General features: G+C 36.6%; 1 protein-coding gene across 3 annotated transcripts in view; it reads right to left on the bottom strand.

Annotated features, from left to right (window-relative positions):
• The window catches only part of PRKG1 (protein kinase cGMP-dependent 1), a 1,159,635-nt gene that overhangs the window by 90,829 nt on the left and 1,048,129 nt on the right, over window positions 1-20,677 (bottom strand). For all 3 annotated transcript variants that reach the window (XM_004583389.2, XM_004583388.3, XM_058671972.1), the window contains one exon: window positions 6,035-6,109. In XM_004583389.2, the coding sequence (XP_004583446.2) occupies window positions 6,035-6,109 (75 nt within the window). The remainder of the gene's footprint in view (window positions 1-6,034; window positions 6,110-20,677) is intronic.

The following is a 20,677-nucleotide window of genomic DNA, read 5'->3' as shown; positions in this document are numbered from 1 at the left end:
CTTTGAAATGCAGAATCATTACATAGACTAAAGCATATTCTCCATCATTACTTTGGTTAAAAAATATGATAAAACTAAAATTCCAAGGCAAAATCGTGAATCCCAAGCAGAAGGATGCACGAGAATAATGTGCTCACTGTTTTGGTAAGCTCAAAACAGTTTTCTTAAAAACTCTGCAGCATTTTTAATAAGTGAGTTTTGCTGACATAATAGGCACACCACGTATGATGAAAATAGTTTTAGGATAATTTCAAACCTCCAAAAAGTTATAGAAACTGATGGGGGATTACGTATAGACCTTAGGTGTCATACTTTCCCAGATTTTTATATTGAAAGTGATCTTCACATCGTGATTATTTTAAAAAGTTTATTTACTCATTTTCAAGTTAATAGAAAAATAGAATAACAAAGATTATCTTTCTATCCATCCATTCATCCATTTCATCTTCTTTCTACCTGTCTGTTCCCCCAGAGCCGGAGCTCCTGGTCTTGGCTTGACTACTCTGGGGAGTAAACCAGTGTGTGCGAGACATTTCTCTGTGTTTCTCCCTCTTTCTCTGTAAATCTTTCAAACAATAAAATAATGCTTATAAAAAGATTTATTCCATATAGTTCATTCAATAAAAGTACTGTGGCCACATTTTACTATAATAAAAATAAGTTACTTTTCGATTAAAGCTTTTAACCCAAAGGGTTATCCTAGAGATCGCTCTCTACTTTTCAAAAAAAGTACTGTGTCACAAACAAGTTTTAAGACATGAAGCATGCAGAAAACATTCTGATTTCTATGGAAGCTTGAAAGAGCAACCTTACAGCCACATAAAACCAAATTATCCCTAGGACTTGGAAAGCTCTTCATGTTTGAAAGTAAATTTCAACTAACATTAGCTGGTATAGCTGTGGCAAAAAATAATCATTATTCATTTTTAAAAGGAAGAAATAGAGGCAGCAATCAAATGGCTTCTATCTGCCAAGCAAGTCAGCATCAGAATGTTCAATTATCTTTAGTCCTCTCCTCTGTCAATTACAAAAGGTTGCATGCAAGGACATACCCGGATTCACATTTATGAAGTCTTGCTACCTAGAGAGCCTTAAAGATAAACACTACAGAGAAGAAATTAGCAGCTGGTCTTTTGAGAATTTTAAAATTTTAGTGCAATAAGAAAAACATCCAAGGCCAAGTAGCTTGATCCAGAAAATCATTTCCCAAAAAAGTAACCAAATCAGTTTTGCTGCACTTGAAACAGCATTGTACTCTGACACTCTCCACAGTCACAAATCACATGTAGGAGTTAATCTGTCACTACTGGATGGCCTGTGAGATTGTTCTACACTTACTTCTAGACCAATTTGCTGCAATGGAACTTAAACTATTTGGCCCTGAAATAACATAAAAAATATTTTTTTCTGTTCGGATGAAGGGACTGTCTTATACCTTCTGAAACCTACATGTGACCAGCAAGTTTTGGTCTCAGGATTATTTCCTGCCATTATCAGTGTTATTTCCATGTAATTGGCACATGTTCCCATTTGGAACAGGATATAGCTTATTTGAATTCTTTCCATAAGGGGAAAAACAATTTTCTAGGCTCATTTCCTTGAGAGCAGCTTAGATTATGACCAACTTGTTTTAAGTAAATTGTTGATAAGATTGTGGGAATACTAAGATTTTTACTCCAAAATGCCTGCCAGATTAATTCTAATAAGAAAAGCCCAAATTTGAAAGTCAGAGTGTTCAAAAGAGTAACCTCATGTGTATTATATTATGTATTTAAAATCTCATGTTTGTTAGATGCAAAATGACCCTGGGGCATTTCAACTCTTACCAAACAATGCAGACTTTGCTTTTGATTCACATAGCCGCCTGTGCTTTGGGAGGCATTTGATGAGTGAATTTTGAAAGGCCCCAGCAACATAAAATGCCAAAGGGCAGAGTAACCTCCCCTGACAAGCAGAGTGAGCAACTACAAGGTTGTCTCTGCTAATGAAATATAATGAGAACATCTTTTACTGCTGTCACATTGTGACAAACAACAAAGCTCACCAGCATAAGCAATTTTGAAAATATCAGACAGACCATAATGTTTCTTTGCAAATGAACTTGTAAACAGAAAGGGGGCTTTAGATCAAGGAGGAATGATTATGTAATAGGAGTAAAATATTTATGGATGAGCCCATGAAAAATCCAGACTGAGCCACATACAGACGTTCTTGCAGTTCTTGCATACGCGGGGAAGCAGAGAGGTGAGTGTGGTACTGCATGAAGTCAGCCAGTCTGGCTGCTTTAACATGTTTGTGCATCACTCTTTTTGCACACTGATTATAAAGGGGGCCTATTCTGCAAAGTAGCCTTTTTTCCACCATCCAAATGGCTGCAGGGGCTTGAGCTGGACAAGGCAGAGAGCAAGAGCAAGAACTCCATCTGAGTCTCCCACATAGGCGACAGGGACAAGCACTTGAGCCATCATTCACTGCTTTCCCAGATGCAGTGCAAGAAAGATTTCTCCCGCTCTTTTTCTCTCTATAAATTTGCCTTTCCAATAAAAACAAACGTATCTTACAAAAAGAAAAAAAAAGGTGGGGAGAGATGCCACAAAGCCCATTTGTCCCTGCTACCATACGAGTATGCAGCAAAAACCTATCACAGACCTCAAACGACACCAAAGCTACCAGCACCATGATCTGAACCATCTACAGAAACATGAGAAACACAGCACTATTGTTTAGAAGGGACTCCATTGATAGTATTTTATCATGGTGTCTTGAATGGACTGAGGAACACACTCTCTTTTAACTTCTGTGATTCCATGTGCATCTAATTTTCCTTTTCCACCTGTTATTTATGGTCTTTCATTTGGGAACTGAGAATTTGACTCTCTCTGCTTACCTTGATTTTTTTGTTGTTTTTAGAGATTTATATACATATGTATGTTGGAAAAGCAGATATACCAAGAGCAGGAGAGACAGAGAGGAAGATCTTCCAGCCAATGGTTTATTCCGCGAGTGGCCACAACTGCCAAAGCTGAGCCAATCCGAAGTCAGTGTCCCAAGGGTTTGGGGCATACTCAACTGCTTTCCCAGGCCACAGGCAGGGAGCCGCATGGGAAGCGTGGGTGCTGGGATTAGAACTGGCGTCCATACGGGATCCCAGCAAATGCAAAGTGAGGACTTTAGCCACTAGGCTACTGTACTGGGCCCTAACTTGACTTGTGGTACTAACATTTCTATCCACGCTGGCCATTTCCTGTCCGATTCTAAGCTTTCTGTTGACACATGTTTTGTTAGAGCTATAAGCTAGTTCAGACCACCCCCCAAAAAAAAACAACTAAGTTCAGCAAAATCATGCTTCAACACTATAAACATCTAAATACTAAAATGAAAATGGACACGAGACAGCTGAATAGTAATCTATAGCCATTTTAAGGTGTATAGAACCTGGTTGAATATAAACCAAAATTGAAATGTCTATGAAGAAGTCACAGGATGTGGTTGAGAACCTGCATTTTCCTATTAACATATTGGTTAATCAATACCATGTCAATTAATTCCATAATGTTGTAAATAGTTGTAAATATTATGTTGGGGCTTTTAATTGATTGGGATGATACTCTGCCGGCTCTACCTTCAGACCAGAGATGGTCTCACCAAGAAACCATTGAACTTCCCAGGACAATAAGATGCTGGACTTTATGCCTGATAAATATCTCCAATGAAAGAATGTCAACTGAATTTGAACTATGGTAAATGCAACAAGGTGGAGCAATCCACCGTGGGGGAAGGGTTTAAGACTAGTTTATATGTATATAGAAAAATGTAAAATATTTACTTTTGGGATATTTCTGGATGTTCATTATTTTTCGGAATCAACACTTCAATATGGAAACAGGAGTCTTTATCCAATTTTATAAAAGCACAATTTACCCAACCTATTGTTACAGCACAAAAAGAATCACTTGATTACATATTAGTCTCACCACTAAGTTCTAAGATAAACCTTAATCTTTAACTATTCATTTTCCATTTGGTATCCAAGTTGTAAAGCACTATGCTTGATTCCTTACAGACAGCAAATTCATTAGAGAGTACCAACCATCCAAACACAAATAGAAGTTTAATCTCATTAGTTAAACCTTGGATTTCTTGGCGAAATGATTCAGTTTTTCTTTTCTGAGCTGCACGACAATTAAGAAACATCTTCAATTTTAGAAACCTTTAGATATCAGTTATTTGTTAAAAGGCTTCAAAATACTTACAGTATAAAGTTAATCCCAATAAATCTTCCAACATTTATGAATTCATTTACTTGACATGGCTACATTGATAAACAAATGTCACATCAACCTCTCTAGAATTTTGACCAATATTTTATGTTTTCTTCTCACCCTGCTTTTCCCATTTTCTAAATGACCCAATATGAGGGAACAGGGCTCATCTACTCCTAGATGTAGTATGAATTAAGATGAAAAATTAACCAAATCTGTCCCAGTTGAAACTTGCTGACAGTACATCTTAAGTATGCCTGCACACTCCACCTTGTCACACATAAAAAATAACTATATCAAGTTATGGATACATGAATTAATTCAGTTGTGGTAATCATTTCATACATCAAGTATATGTAATTTATATTCTCCAATTAGGAAGACCTTAAAAAAACCGTGAAATATATAAATATAAGGGAAAACTGTAATTTGCCAAATCTGCAGATTAGACTGGAATGAATTTCATATGGGGAGAAATTCCACTCTCCCTCTTCGTTTCTTAGTTTCAATGAAACTAATTTTGAACCAATATTTTACTGTTTTTATGAAAAGGTGTTCAGGTATTTTCTATGGTAGGTTTAATTTCAATATTCTAAACCAGATAGAGTATTTCTAATTGACAGTATTTTTGCAGATTGCCAAGATTTAAATCTCAAAAACACTATTTTAAAGAGATGATCATTAAGGAGAGACAGGTGTTAAAGGGTTATGATCAAGATCATATTCAGGGCCTGATGCAATAGCATAGTGGTTAAAGTCCTCGTCTTGCACACCTGGGATCCCATATGAGCACCATTTCTAATCCCAGCGGCCCTGCTTCCCATGCAGCTCCCTGCTTGTGGCCTGGGAAGGCAGTCGAGGATGGCCCAGATAATTGGGACCTTGCATCCATGTGGGAGACCTGGAAGAGCTCCTGGCTCCTGGCTTCGGACTGGCTCAGCTGTAGCCGTTGCGGTCACCTGGGGAGTGAACTAATGGACGGAAGATCTTCCTCTCTGTCTCTACTGCTCTCTCTATATTTGCCTTTCCAATAAAAATAAATAAATCTTAAAAATAAATAAATAAAAGATGCAATAAAATATTGACAGATGCAGGAGCAAAGCCTAAGGTATTTGTCACACAGTAGGCATCAGAAAGTTCATGGAAGCACTCAACTCCTATCTCATTTTTTCTGTGATTTTTAAAACCTCCTGATGTTGAAAAACTGTCTTTCAAGCGAAGAATTTTCACCTGAGAGCTGTCAGAATTTAGATTTTATTCAGTTAGTTTTCCTCACCAACTTCAGTTGATGTATACGTAAGTAAATCCATGCCAGAATTCGTTAGCCATTTACCAGTCCACATCATTCTCATCTAGTGATACCCAAGTTCAATGTACTATAAAGACAGGTTCCCACAAGAATATCTCTAAACTGAATTTCCCTACACTTTCAAACTACTATGACACACAACCATGATTTGCTCAAAAAGTGTTTTAGCAGAAATAACACAGCTCCAATTATTTATATAGATTTTGAAGCTAATTATTTTTCATCGCTGAGATGATCTTCATGAAGGTGTCATGCTTAAACTGAGAAGTACTTACTAAATAAACCCAGAAGTATTATATAATAATCACTTCGAATAGGTTCTTTTTTATCACAGGTAATTTGATTATCTCTGTAGGAATGCTGGGTTTTTTTTTTTTTTAGGTTTAAAAAGTGTTTGGCTTTTGTTGCTATTCAGAATCAGCATTTTAATAATCAAAATACAGGCTGAAAAAAATTCACTTACTTTGCTTTAGCTTCTGCATCTTCATACGCTTTGTTAGATACATCGTCCAGCCCTCCAATCAAATGCTTGAAAGAGCTATCAAAGGAAACAGAATGATTAACATAATCATCAAAGAGTAGTACACAGAGCAACCTAATCAATGACAAGTTAAAGCAATCAGAGGATATCTAAATAAAAATGAACCCTTAGTCCAAATATAACACTGAATACATTAACATATTAATTGCATTTCCCATGAATTGGATATAATCCTGTGAGAGGACCAATTTCTTTTGCTTTGTTCACCTCTAGCTCCCAACACCCAACCATGCTGAAAAAAGACACTCAAACAACAGAGTGAAATGGAGTCTGACACACTAATAACATACATCACTAAGTTCATGAGACGTTTCATTAATAATACTGAATCAGCAACACGATCTATCAATTGTGGAATGCCTAGTAGATGTCTGGCACCATTCTTTTAATTATTATGAACACTTATTAATTTTAATTCTCAAATTCTAAAAGACAAGCATCATTACTTCCATTTAGCAAACAATAAGCTACTTTTTAATGACAAAATAAATACGCAGAAGATGAGAAACAATAGGAAAGAATTATATAATATTAACTTATTTGGGAGGAGTAAAAATTAAGTGACTTTCACAGGAAGCAAAAAGACTTATCAATTTGTTTAATTCCTACTGTCATGTGGAAGGTTAACTGAAGTCATACGTATCTGTAACATAAAATACTAATGGTGCCAATAAAAGGATAATTATAGAATTGCCCTTGAAATTTACCCTTGAAATTGCCCTTGAAAAATAAAGACATTTAATTTATTTGTAAAGCAGGGTTACAGAAAGAGAGAGAGACCTTCTATCTGCTCACTCACTCCAAATGACCACACCTGCCAGAGTGGGGCCAGTCCAAATCCAGGAACCGGGAGCTACCTCAGGGTGCAAGAGCCTAAACACTTGGACCATCTGTTCCTTTCTAAGGTACCTTAGCAAAATGTTAAATTTGAAACACAGTATCCAAGACCTAAACCAGTGTCAATATGGGAATGCTGGTGCTACAGGTAGTGGTTTATTTCACTGCACTTCAGTCCAGAACCCGACACTAACGCTTATACAAACTATCACTGAACAAAGCAGAATGCAGAAAATAAAGGAAAGCCAATCACGCACAAGTGTAGCACACATAGAACTTTATGTGCAGGCTAGACATCATTCCATATGCTTTACACATAACAAATAACTTACAAGTTGCAATGGTCTCATGAACTGTATCATTATTTCTATTTTATAGATGAGGACAGTGAACATGATGGGTTAGGAAAACAGCCCAAAGTCAGACATCCCGTTAGCATGATGCCTGATTTCACAGTATTAAAATCTACATGATGCCTCCTATCCACGAAGACTGTCAAATCAGGCTGTAAGCCATCAACACAATAATGAGGTGTCAATACCAGGATAAAAACCTCCCCAGCAATGCATAAGACACGAGATTATGCTTTAATTATAAACGTCAAACTCTTAATACATGTAAAAGTATTTGAGCATTACATTAAAAAATAAATTACCCATAGAAAGATGCTGTATCACAGTAGGATGTTTGCTGTTTTACATTTAAGTATTTCTTAACTGCATTCACTGCATATATTTCTTAAAGAACCATGTCACCATGCTCAGGGACCATAAAGAACCATGTCACCACGCAAGAGGAAGGGGCAGCTGCTCTCACTACCTTGGTAATGATCTCATCCAAAGGGCAGGGTACATGCAATGCTGCTTGCACACACCAGATAGTGCTACACAACCAGGGACCAAAAGAGAAAATTATTAGAATGGGCCTTGGGAATCAATCTTGCTGAAAAATACAAAGTCATTTTGTAATAAATTCTATGGGTTAGTGCCAAATGAAATTGGCAGTAGTCTTCAAAAATATACTATAAGGATTCAATAAATGATAAATATAATCCTGCTGGTTGAGAAAATGTTCTGATAAGGTTTTTCCATTGTTCTTTCCATATGTTTTTTCACCTTCCCAAAGGCTTCCTACCTAAATTTACAGAAACTAAGACCAGATGGAGTAATAGTATAAGACAAAATACAACTTTCTGCACTGTATAAAATCAGATAATATTTGAATTTTTTTAAATTCTGCAGGTACATGCAAGCACAGGGAGAGAGTTTAAGCCACTTGTCCCAAGTGACTGCAACTTAGCAGCACCTTCAGGATGACCATCTAAACTTCCTAATGTTTACCCCGTCCTTTATAATATTTGGATATTTTCAATAAATCATATCTAAATTATATGAAAACCTACTGAGACAAATAAATGATTATTTAGGAAACCAAAAGACAAATATCCCTCAAACAGCTTTTCAAGTTCATTCAGATACAAATGGTGTATTCAGACATTTAAAACTCAGAGTGCTGTCACTTTAAATAATTTTTTAAAAAATGTTCTTTCTCCTAGTACTTCAGTTGAAATATTTTAAGCAGAATAATATGTAAACAAAAAAGTGAAATGATGATACATTTGAATGAAGATTTTGGGAAATGCTCTTCTGCTCACTAGACTATGTTAAAATGTCAGATTGCTTTTCTGGTCAAATACAGCATGAAATACTATTATTAAAGTATATAACTGGCAAAGGTTATATATGATGAGTTTACAGAAATTTAAACATAGAAACCATCTAAGTATGGCAAAGATTTTACAACTAAGTTCAGCCTAATTGGATGGGGCAGTTGGAGGGAACCTGACAATGAAACTTAAAAAAATCATTTCATTAACTCTTAGACACAAAGACCAAACAATAATATCTTTTTAAAATTTCTTGAGTTAAAATATAGTTTTCTATATAGCACTGACCTTATATTTTTGTTACTGAAATTTTAAATTATTTCCAACTTTAATTTCATATTACTAGACAAATGCTACATGTTTGCAAAAACACATTTATCTTGATGTGATATAAAATCATTTGTGAAATAAATTCTCTATTTGGGATGAAATTCATGTTTCGTGATAGAAAATATCCAAAAACAGAAAAAAAGTAATGAAGAAATCACCTGCCTATATCTATGAAGGAATAATAAGAACATGTTTATGTAAAGTTCTTTTGTTGCACACCTTTGCCACTGTTTACTGAGTCATAATTTAAATATCAAGATATTCACAGTTACTGATTAACATTATAGCCTAAGTACATGAGCCACATTTGAGCAGTTGATTAGAACACAACATGTTCACGCAGCACAGTGCCCACCTTTTCTTGCACACTTATGCAAAATCAGTATGCCAGAAAACAGAAACATAATGTATTATTAAACATATGAAATTTATTTGCTTTAATTTGAAACTGTAGTCTTGGTATTTGGAATTTTAAGGCCTCTGTAAATATCACTTAAAGGACAATTCTAGCCAAAGACAACAAAAAGTAAAATTTTAAAGTATTAAACAAAGGTGTCCCATTAATGCCACAGAATTCCTTAAGCAATAAATCAGTCCTTATGCTTTACTAAAAATTTAGGAAACTGTAAAATGTTCAAGTCATGTTACTGAATTTCAAATGACTACCACCATCTGGAATCCCTGGACCGATCAATGAATATTCTATATCTTAATAGGAATAAATAGTGTTGTTAGAATATATCACTCAAAGAAAATATGAACTAATTATTATTTCTATTTTTTTCCTTTTAGAGACACCCCAAGGAATACCTGCCATCTGGGTAGCCTTTCAGCAAACAGGCATTTGGAATAAAATATTCCTCTCACAGTATCACTTGCCTTTGTAAAGATTTAGTCAGATCCTATGGCATCTGCGATTAAAGGAAAATACCTATATTGTCAGTTTACATTTCTGTTATACACATGCATGTAAAGTTTTGACTCCCTTAGCAACTGAATGTGAAACCATAAAATGCTTTGTATCAGTTTTTTCCTAAAAAAAATTTATTTACTTTGATAGGAAAGGAAGATTTACAGAGAGGAGAGGGAGAAAGATCCTTCATCTGCTGGTTCACTGCACAGATGGCCATAATGGCTGCAGCTTCGGCAATCTGAAGCCCAGACTCTCCTCTGGGTCTCACATGGGGGTGCAGGGTCCCAAGTTTTTGGGCCATGCTCTGCTGCTTTCCCAGGCCACAGGCAGGGAGCTGGATGGGAAGAGGAGCAGCTGGGACAAGAACCTGCCCATACGGGATGCCGGCACTAGCAGGGGACAACTTAGAAAACTGAGCCTTTGTGCCAGGTCCTACATATCAATTTTTTTTAAAGATTTATTCATTTTTATTACAGCCAGATATACACAGAGGAGGAGAGACAGAGAGGAAGATCTTCCGTCCGATGATTCACTCCCCAAGTGAGCCGCAACAGGCCGATGTGCGCCGATCCGAAGCCGGGAACCTCTCCTGGGTCTCCCACATGGGTGCAGGGTCCCAATGCATTGGGCCGTCCTCAACTGCTCAACTGCTTTCCCAGGCCACAAGCAGGGAGCTGGATGGGAAGTGGAGCTGCCGGGATTAGAACTGGCGCCCATATGGGATCCCGGGTCTTTCAAGGCGAGGACTTTAGCTGCTAGGCCACGCCGCCGGGCCCTACATATCAATTTTAATAAACATTATTGACTACTGGAAAATCATTAAGTGATCTTTTGAAAAAACTGTTTAAACATCATATTTTAGCACTATCAAGTAAAACAGTCAATAGCTACATATTATAGACCTATTTTCAGAATAAATTAAGAAGATACTATTCAGCCAAAGACCTTAATCACCGGTATCTTGAAAAGGTAACCTTGCATGCAAATTTTTACATTTCTTTTCTTGAGGTCAGGAGTACAATTTCTTTTTTTTAAATATTTATTTATTTTTATTGGAACGTCAGACATACACACAGAGGAGGAGAGACACAGAACATCTGCTGTCCATTGATTTACTCCCCAAGTGACCGCAACAGCCGGTGCTGCACCAATTCAAAACCAGGAGCCAGGAACTTCCTTCAGGTCTCCCACGCAGGTGCAGGGTCCCAAGGTTTTGGGCCATCCTTGACTGCTTTCCCAGGCCACAGCAAGGAGCTGGATGGGAAGTGGAGCTGCCGGGATTACAGCCAGCACCCATGTGGGATCCCGGATTGTTCAAGGCGAGGACTTTAGCCGGTAGGCCACCATCCTGGGCCGAGGAGCACAATTTCAAAAGTTCTTTACAGAATTTTTGAAAGGGAATGGGTAAAATATTATGTGGGTATATACAGACAGAAAATGGGAAATCTATCTTTAATGTTGATATTTCAAATACATTTGCAGTGTGAAGAGGACAAACAAGGTAACAAGGAAGAAAAAAGGACTTAAGGAAGGGTGTTTGGAGGAGGTGAAGAGAGAGAGGAAAGGAGGTGGAGAATAAAGATGCTTACATGTCAAGAGAGATGACATGTCACTATTCTTGAGAAATAGCAGCTGAAGTGCTGTTTTATATTCTGGAAAACTGGTCTGTTATGAAACATGATGGTGAGAGTAACTCAGTGGGAAATAATTTCAGTCATTAAGATGTTTTCATTATTAAGCCAAAACATTCTCCTGAGGGGAACTGATTACTCAGTGGTATGTCTAAAATGTGTATAATCTTGCTCTTCAGTTGTAAAATGATGCAACTTCTTCTGGGGAGAAACGGGCTTTTAAATTATTAGAAAGGCAACCCAAATTCCAGGGACCAGTGTGCTCATGCTGCTAAAAAATGACAGCACTTATACTTTACTTTGAAGTCCACAAAGTGTTTTCATATTCACAAGTCATATACGTATTCTAAATGTGCATAAACAGGAGGTATGTTAGTATATTTAATCTGTATGATTACGATTTATCTTCTATTCTGATACACTATTTCAAGGTTTTACATAAAAATCGATTTTTCTTTCAAATCTAAAATAGAGTGAGAGAAAAATCTGTTTTTTTTCTTATCATTTCTCAGCCTTTTGGGTAAGATCAACTGTTAAAAGTTATTTCTTTTGTAGCTGAGCGATGATGGTACTGCTCAAACATCTACACAAATTCATGCCACCAGGCAGAGGTTTCTGATAGCTGGTATTTCCATTTGGGATGGGGCAAAATTCTTTTTTTAAAAAAATATTTACTGAAATCACATAGAAAATCAGTGTGACAAATTTTTTGGAATACTAGTCACCTTAGAGGCGTCCTTCATTGGTTTTATACATTTTTCTAGTAATCTTTTCTTCACTTTGTAACTTCAGGTAAGTGCTCTTTCTTGCTTTATTTAATTACAAAAAGTATTATTCCTAGAGATTTCTATGACCATATATAAACTATGAATATAGTTTCTTGGAGATAAAATGAGCTGCCCCAACTCGTATAAAACCAACTAGTATCTGTTTCATTTGGTCATTCATCACTCTAATTTAACTAAAAACACATATGCATTTATGAAATGTCTACTGTCCATAGAAGACTTTAAAACTACCAAAGTTTATGGGGAAAAAAAGGTGCATCCCAAAGGAAATTACAGTCTTGCAGTCTTATACTAAAGATGACACAAGATTGCAAAACAATGTGAAAGGTGTTAATTATGTGAAAGTTCATCCCAAGAGAGACTACAGTACATACAAAAGGAATATCATTTACTTAAAATTTAATTTGAAAGTAATTATGGGATACTGTGGCAGGTGTCATAGGAAGGAGCTGGACTGAAAGTGGACCAACTAAGATTCAAACTTATGCTCCAATAAGAAAAGCGGAAATCTCAACTAATCGCTTTACTTGATGTGGCACAAGACCAACCCTTCATTTATAGTTTTTAAAAGTTATAAAGAGTTAAGCTCCGGCCTTTTAAGTTTTTCTCCTAGACCAAAACCTTGGTGACATTATCATTTCACCTTTCTCTCTTGCTCTGAGTACCAGAGATTTTTATTTGTTTTATAAAGAAATGCCCTTTTGGGCACCAGTAAAGGGAGCTAAAAGTGCCTACATGAATGTGGGAGCTAATTTGAATCCCAGCTGCTGTCACTTCTAAGTAAGATCCTTGCTTATGTGCCTTGGAGAGCAGTGGAGGATGGCCCAAGTCTTTGGGCTCCTGCGCCACATGGGAGATGAGGAGGTAAGTTCCTAGCTCCTAGCTTCAAATTGGCTCAGCCCCAATCACTGAGGCCATCTGGGGAGAGAACCAGCACATGGAGGACCTCTCTCTCCTTTTCATTCTGTAAAAATTTGCCTTTCAAATAAACATTTTATCTTTTTCTTTTAAAGAAACCTTGTTTTAAAATTGTTATTTGATTCCATCCACTATATATTTTGTTGGGTTTTTTTTTTTCATTGTCTTCTTTATTTCCTTTCAGTCTTTAAACAGCCTTTAAAACAAAAACGATTAGTCCCTGTAGTCAAAGAGCCAGTTTGAGGAAGACACACTCCCTGTCATCATCCTTACTATTCATTTAATTCTCAGCCTTTTGCAGACTCAATCTATTCTCTTCCTCTCCCCATCCTTTCTTCCTATTCATGTATTTGAAAGGCATGGTGCCAAAAGACCCACAATCAATCTTCCTTTTACCTTTAACTCCTACTATAACCTTTCTAAGTTATCATGACCTGGCAAGTTACATTTTTTTCAGGTCTCATACTGAGTGGCTTTCTGAGGTTTATGGCCTTGTTGGTCACCTTCCCCAGGTATAGTCATGTAATACATACTGCAGCTCTGCACTGACCTACTCCAAGCTTCCCCCTGAAGTTTCCATTTTTATAATTCTTTCTTCTGTTAACTACTTCATGTGATTCACACACACACTTATTCTGCCAAATCTTTGAGGCAAGAAATTCGTCAAAATTGTTCCTTGTCTGCTTTTTCTACTTTATATTTACTTATTAAATATTTGTTTAGAATGTGTTTGATTTTAATTTCTATCTGCATTGTGTCACTAAAATCTGAAAATACCTATATTGGGTAAGTAAAATTATCCCTATATTACACAGGGTTTACCACAGTTTCCCAAACTCAGTACTGCTACATTTGATGCCACGCAATTATTTACAGCAAGGGGCTTTCTTGTGCATTCAAAGATATTAGCGGCATCCCTGTCATCTAACCACTAGATACCAGGAGACAGCCCCGTTATGACAACCAAGGATGTCTACAAACACTGCAAAAGTTTCCTGGTCAAGAACAGCATAGAAGAGAAGCAGCTTTGCCCAATCTGAGACCACAAAGTGAGAAACTGTAAGATCCAGGACATTATCAGTACAAAGTTTGGTGTTTATTGCAGCCCAGTTCTTATAAAGTATACCAGCTATGCCTTACTAAATTCTCCCATAAATTAGCATTTACTGTTCTGACTTTAGTTCAAGAGTGCAAACCAATTACTTTCAAATTTGAATCTTTAACCCAGAATTTCTCAGATCCACGATGCCATCATTGATGTTTCACATGTGTATGTCACCTGCACCTCAAACTCAACAACTGCATTAACCAAGTTCCATCAAGACTGGCTACTAGGCTTCCTGCTTCCCTAATGGCATGATTACTTACAGCAGTCTAGGCTGCTGTATCTGTTGGCACCTCCCTTTGAACAAGTTCACCAATGTGATCTTTGCAGTATTTCCTGGATTTTGTTGTTCCTTTTCTGTTCTACTTTCATGGCCTTAGTTGGTAACACTATTCCTTACCTCAGAAGTATTCTATATGATCACCCTGGCTCCGATTTTATTCATTGTGTTTATAAAAAGTAGATTCTTCAAACAGAACACTATTGATACAAAAGCACTAACCTAAAGAAAATCTAACAGCAACTAATCTTGTAGTTAGACAGCTGTGGAGTTCTAATCCAGCTGTGTGACTGAACAAATTCCTGGCTAACTCCGACACTCAGTTTGCATTTCAGGGGCTTCTAATGTCTTCTGTTCCTAGTTGGCTACTGTGAGGATTAAGAGAAAATCATTCTGTACATTGTCTTAGTTCTTCTCCTTGCCAGCAAGGTATCCAGCTGTCTTAACTAGCTTTGTGCCTGACCACACATTCAATAACGGGCACTGTAAATCTATTACAGCTTTGTTTTTTATTAATGTTATCCCCGTATGTAAACAAAATAGGAAAAACTATTTAAGAAGAATGGTCACAATCTTTACATAAATATCAAAGTATAAATAGCAGTTCTTTCAATATCAAGATTATATTTCTGTACTCTCCAAGTTTTCTAGAATGAACAGTTGTAACATTCATAACCATGTAGTATAGAAATGAAATTGAATCTTATGAGACTAATGTAACATAAATAAACTAATGAAAGCTGCCATTAGGCCAAGTAGGTTTCTTCCAGTTTATCTGGGAGGACAACTGCCTCCTTCTCAAATACCAAATCATGGCTGGCCTTTGATGGCTTCCATTTGAAGCTAATTCACTCATGTAATGGTGGAATAGCAGTAGCCAGTTTGATCCCTGCCCTTCATCTAAAAGATTCTCTGTTGTAAACACAGCCTAGCACCAGAACGAGGTTTCACTGTTACTGTGGTTGATGCTAATCCAATTCATGTTTATATGCTATGGGTTTCAAAAGAAATACCCACTGTTAGACATATTGAAAAGAAAAACAAAGTCTCAGATCTGTATGATCCAAATGGGCCCATAATAACTGTCTCACCAGGGAACCATGTCTAGCAAAGTAGAAAAAAACCACTTTAACGATATCAAAAAATTGAAGTGAATATCTAATGCAGAATTCTGTTTTCAAACATAATCACATTCCTGTAGATTTTTAAACTGATTGCTAAGCCTTAGAAACCAATCTGATATCAATTCGCTTTGTTTCTAAAATAAAAAAATTAATGTCTCCATTTCCACACAACAACAAAACGCAAGAGGGAAGTATTTTAAATAGAGCTTAAAATATAAAATTTAAAACATTGCTTTTTGGGCCTGGCATGATAGTGTAGTGGTGAAAGTCCTCGCCTTACACACACCAGGATCCCATATGGTCGCCAGTTCTCATCCCAGCAGTCCTGCTTCCCTTCCAGCTCCCTGCTTGTGGCCTGGAAAAGCAGTTGACAACTGCCCAAAGCTTTGGGACCCTGCACCTGTGTGGGAGACCCGGAAGAACTCCTGGCTCCTGTTTTCCCACTGGCTCAGCTCCAGCTGTTGCGGTCACTTGGGGAGTGAACCATCAGATGGAATATCTTCCTGTCTGTCTTTCCTCCTCTCTGTATATCTGCCTTTCAATAAAAATAAATAAATAAATCTTTTAAAAAAAACATTGCTTTTCAGTTGAAAAAATTTAGATTAATATTTAAACTTTGAAATTGAAAATTTCCACTATTTTTTATTTAACTAACTGGCTTGTGAGTTCCAAAAAAACCCTGCAAAGACTCTGAATAATATTAAAAAAAAAAAAAAAAGCTCAGTGAAGAAAACTGCAAGCCTAAAAAATGTCTAAAGGTTTAAGCATTTGCTTAACAAAAAAATGAATTTATTATTGATGCAAAACAATGAGTATAATGAAAAACACTTGGCTATGATTATACTACCCTACAAACATTAACTCTGAACTCCAACATAAATTTTCATTTGGCATGTCATCATCAAAAACAAGTAAAATCCGTATTTCTTAACTACCACTGGACATATCTCTCTGTATATCTGAATACCATCTAAGCAATCTGAATCCAATATATTTATTATTAAATCAACCAATAATTGTTTCCTCAACAGTTTTATTTCCCATATTCTTGATGTAATACAGATGTTACCCAATCTCCTAAATTAAACAATTTTATACTTAATTTTTCATTTTGCCTACACTTAATTTTTCTCCAAAATCTGATTTATGCCAAAGTTTAGCCTCTTAAACCCACTATTGCTTTATCCTACCATTCTCCTGGAGTTCCTCCTCTCTGTAAATTTCTACTCCCTTCAAAACCATGAACATAAAAAAAAAAACCAAAATTACAAAAAGGCTGTAATGATAGCCTTCAGTTGGTTCTTTATTTTCTATATGATGAAAATCAAAAGTGTCCCAGTTTTAGATTGTAGCAAATGTCATTACCACCCCTCCCTATTTCTTCTTTACAACCTAATCTCTCATCAGCACTGCACCTGCTTAAATAGCTGTTAACTTCACTGACCCATTGATCCCTGTTCGTATAACGTACTACTTATTACTACACAGAAGTCTTTCCAAATGCCCCATCTTTCCACATGCTGTTGCCTACCAGAGGCTGCTTTCACCTTCCCTTCATACTTCATAAATCTCCTACTGATCCTTATGAACTGCTTCACATATCGTTTTGTTTAGGAAGCCCCTTGAGATGCCATAGGCGAAGAGTATTTCTCCATCCTCAATTTTCCCAAAATAGTTTTTGAATTCTCCAGCTTCAATTTATCATATTGATTTTAAATGCACTCAAATGCCTGTTTGTAATCAAATTTAGTGTAAAGGAAAGAACTTTGCTATTCATCTTTGATACAGAATAGTATTTATTGTATCCATGTTATCAGCCTTTTCAAAATTGACAGGACCAGTAAATTTTTTTTCTATAACTGTCATTGAAACTTTGTCAGCAGAGGGAACTAGAGAGACACTTCCAGGACAAATGCTTTTGCTTTCTGGTTTCTGGGAGCTTGGAAAGGTCCTGTTCTTCTCCAGCAGCCTGCTACCGCTCTTCTTGGTGGCCAGCACTACTCCTGCAATGTTCTTCCCCACCGGATGGCTTTATCATTCAGTATGAATAGCTAGTTCTCACTCCTGGAAACCTGCACATATCAGTAATACTGAGCTTCAGGAACCCTACTTCATTAAAAAATAAAACAAAACACTTAGTTCGGAAAGAGTAAGTGAGGCAATGATTTAGAGATGTAGATAGGGGAGAGTTGGTGACAACTTCCTTTATTTGCTATTTCCTCATTCTCTAGAGTTCTCTAGAGTTTTTTTTTTTTTTTTTTTTTTGGTGCCTTGCTGCTCAAATCCTTTAGTTACTAGCTTCTTATTGTTAACTTTTCCATTCCAAATTTCAATGTGTTATCTCTTTCCTGATGGGTCCAAATGAATACAACATAACTTTCTAATTTCAATGCGTATTTACTGAACCATGCTAAGATGAGGCTGCAGCAGTGAATAAGATACAGTTCCTATTCTCCAAACCTTGTATTTGTAAGTCAAAACAGAAACAGTGGCATAATGAGAAACAAAGAAAAAGCCTACTTTATGGATGGTACAATATCAAGTAAAGACCTCATACATGCATTTTTATAAGATTTTATTCAATTAATGAAAAAACCTGAGAGAGGGCAAATCAGTGACAGATCGCACAGGTTCTGCTTCTCTCCACAATGTCTGTGACAGGGAGGGGGGAAGGTATGACCCAAAGCCAGAAACTCAAACCAAGTTTCTCAGGGATGGCAGGAATTCAGTTCTTTGTACCATCATCTGCCACCTCCCAGGGACCAAACTAGAATCAACAGCCAGAGAATAAATCAAGGTGGGACACAGGTATCCTAACCAGCGTCTTAACCACCAGGCTAAATGAAATAAAACAACTAAATTGATAAATGTCCATTTAAAGTGAATAAATCCAGCTGTTAAGCCAGGGTGGTAACGATTTGACTCTGAAATCCTTATTCACTCTTAGGATCCATCACTTACTGATCCATATTCTTAAAAGAAACTTGAATTTGATTCAATGAAGATTTTAGTTCAATTAAGAGCCACTTACTTTTTACTATTAGTGGTATTAGTGGTTAATTTTTATTGTTTTAAATCTCTTGAAGGAAAATGCATTTTTATGCATTTCCCTGGACCAGAGGCTACATTTTAACACACAGTACATATTCAATATGTGCTTATTCCACTGCATGCATGAGTTTCATATCTTGGTCACTTAAAGTATAATGTGATGTCACAGAAACCAATCTCCTAAGACCCTTGCTATGCTGTGCACTAAAGAGCCAAGAAAATTCATATTTCTTCTGGATTCACTTTTCTCATGTCTCACAGGTTTAAAAGAGAGACTTTTCAAAGTCTCTCTGTTCCAAAAATTTATAACTACAATAAATGCCTTAAGATACAAAAATATGAGTATAATCCCTATCTTAATTCTAATTAAACAGTGTGATCTGAGTAAAACTCAATGCTTTTGAACTTGACACACATTTATTAGTGTCATTAGTTCATCTGCAAAAGGAGATAGAAAACTACAGACCTTATTCTAAAAGGTGAAAATAAGATTTTGTGATGATCACTGTGCGTAGCTATGTGCTTTGTTGTTGTTTGAAGAAGCAGCAGGTGCCAAGCCCTGGTCTATCAGATTCCTCTTCTGCATAATTTCTTATAGGACTTTGTGAATGATTCAATCACTTTTTAACTTTTAATAACTTTCTGTAAGCAAAAGCCAGTTTAAATTTTGCTTATGGCCCATCACCACATTTGTAACATTCAACTTCTTTTACTTTGAACACAGTCAAAAGGTTATACTAGAGAGAAACCCTATGGGTTGTGACTTACCAAATGAGACCTGGAAATTACCCATGAAATAAGAATTGAAATAGCAATATAACATTTGCATATTTGTCTTGAAACCTCCAAAATACTAACTTCCAGATGGCTGATATGGCCGTAGGTTTTGGATGGGCAGATTAATCATGAATTAGAACCTCCTCAATGAATTCCCCAGTCGATAAATCCAAGATATCACTTCTCTAACTGCTTGTAGTGGGCGGAAAGTCTGCACTAATATAAGGCATCAGGATCAGCACAAATAGAAAGAATTTTCCATTCACCTTTTTCCTTGATTACAAGCCACAATTACTGTCTCAGCATGTACTTTCTCCAGTATAAACAGTTGTTCTCATAGTTAGATCATACTTGTTCAGAGTGTGCACTCTGCCCCATAAACTAACCAAGTCTTTTTCTAAGATTCTACATGTTCTCTCTCCTGTTTAATATTTTAGAAATATGTACCAGTTAATACCTGTCCCATTAAAAAGGTGAGGCACATTAGTTTGCTCATGATCATGCTGCCAATATCCTACATGACCTCATATTTCTTTCTGGAAAATGAACCAAAATAAAATCCACTTAGTCTGTAGGAGAGGCTGAACTTGAGAAATATTTTAAGTTTATCACTCCATCAGTTAAGCAATGTGGCTACAGCCAATCTGGCATGTGGAATCCCATTAGTCCTATCATGTGAACACAGAGTGACAAGTTATATAAGAAAGAACACAGTTGACCAAGGTGGCTCAACTGGGTCTGTGATCCTTCATGAGGGTGATCTGAGAGGACACATGGTACCCAGAAGGCCTTTCTGTCCCCAAATCTTCCCTCCACTGTGCTTTACTTCTTCCTTCATGGCAGCCAAAATTCTAAAATATTCTGTCATATTTTCATGATCTTCAAAAGCAAATGTAATCAAACTGACAATGACATTTGTGGACCACCATGTTTAATTCTACCTGTCACCAAAAATTAATGCAAAACTTACAGTGAAGTCCTAGAGAAAGCATAGCTGGAAACAAGAGGTACAGAGAATAAGATGCAAAGAAGGCACATACGTTATGAAAACTAAGGGAAAATGGTATTGACTTCAGGAAAAAGAAAAGGACAAGTACATGGGTATTATAGTTGGGAAGTCTAGCAGAAACAAAAGGCATCTGGAG

The sequence above is a fragment of the Ochotona princeps genome, chromosome 13 (assembly GCF_030435755.1).
Source record: "Ochotona princeps isolate mOchPri1 chromosome 13, mOchPri1.hap1, whole genome shotgun sequence".
Lineage (NCBI taxonomy): Eukaryota > Metazoa > Chordata > Mammalia > Lagomorpha > Ochotonidae > Ochotona > Ochotona princeps.
This window is presented reverse-complemented; position numbering and strand designations above follow the sequence as displayed.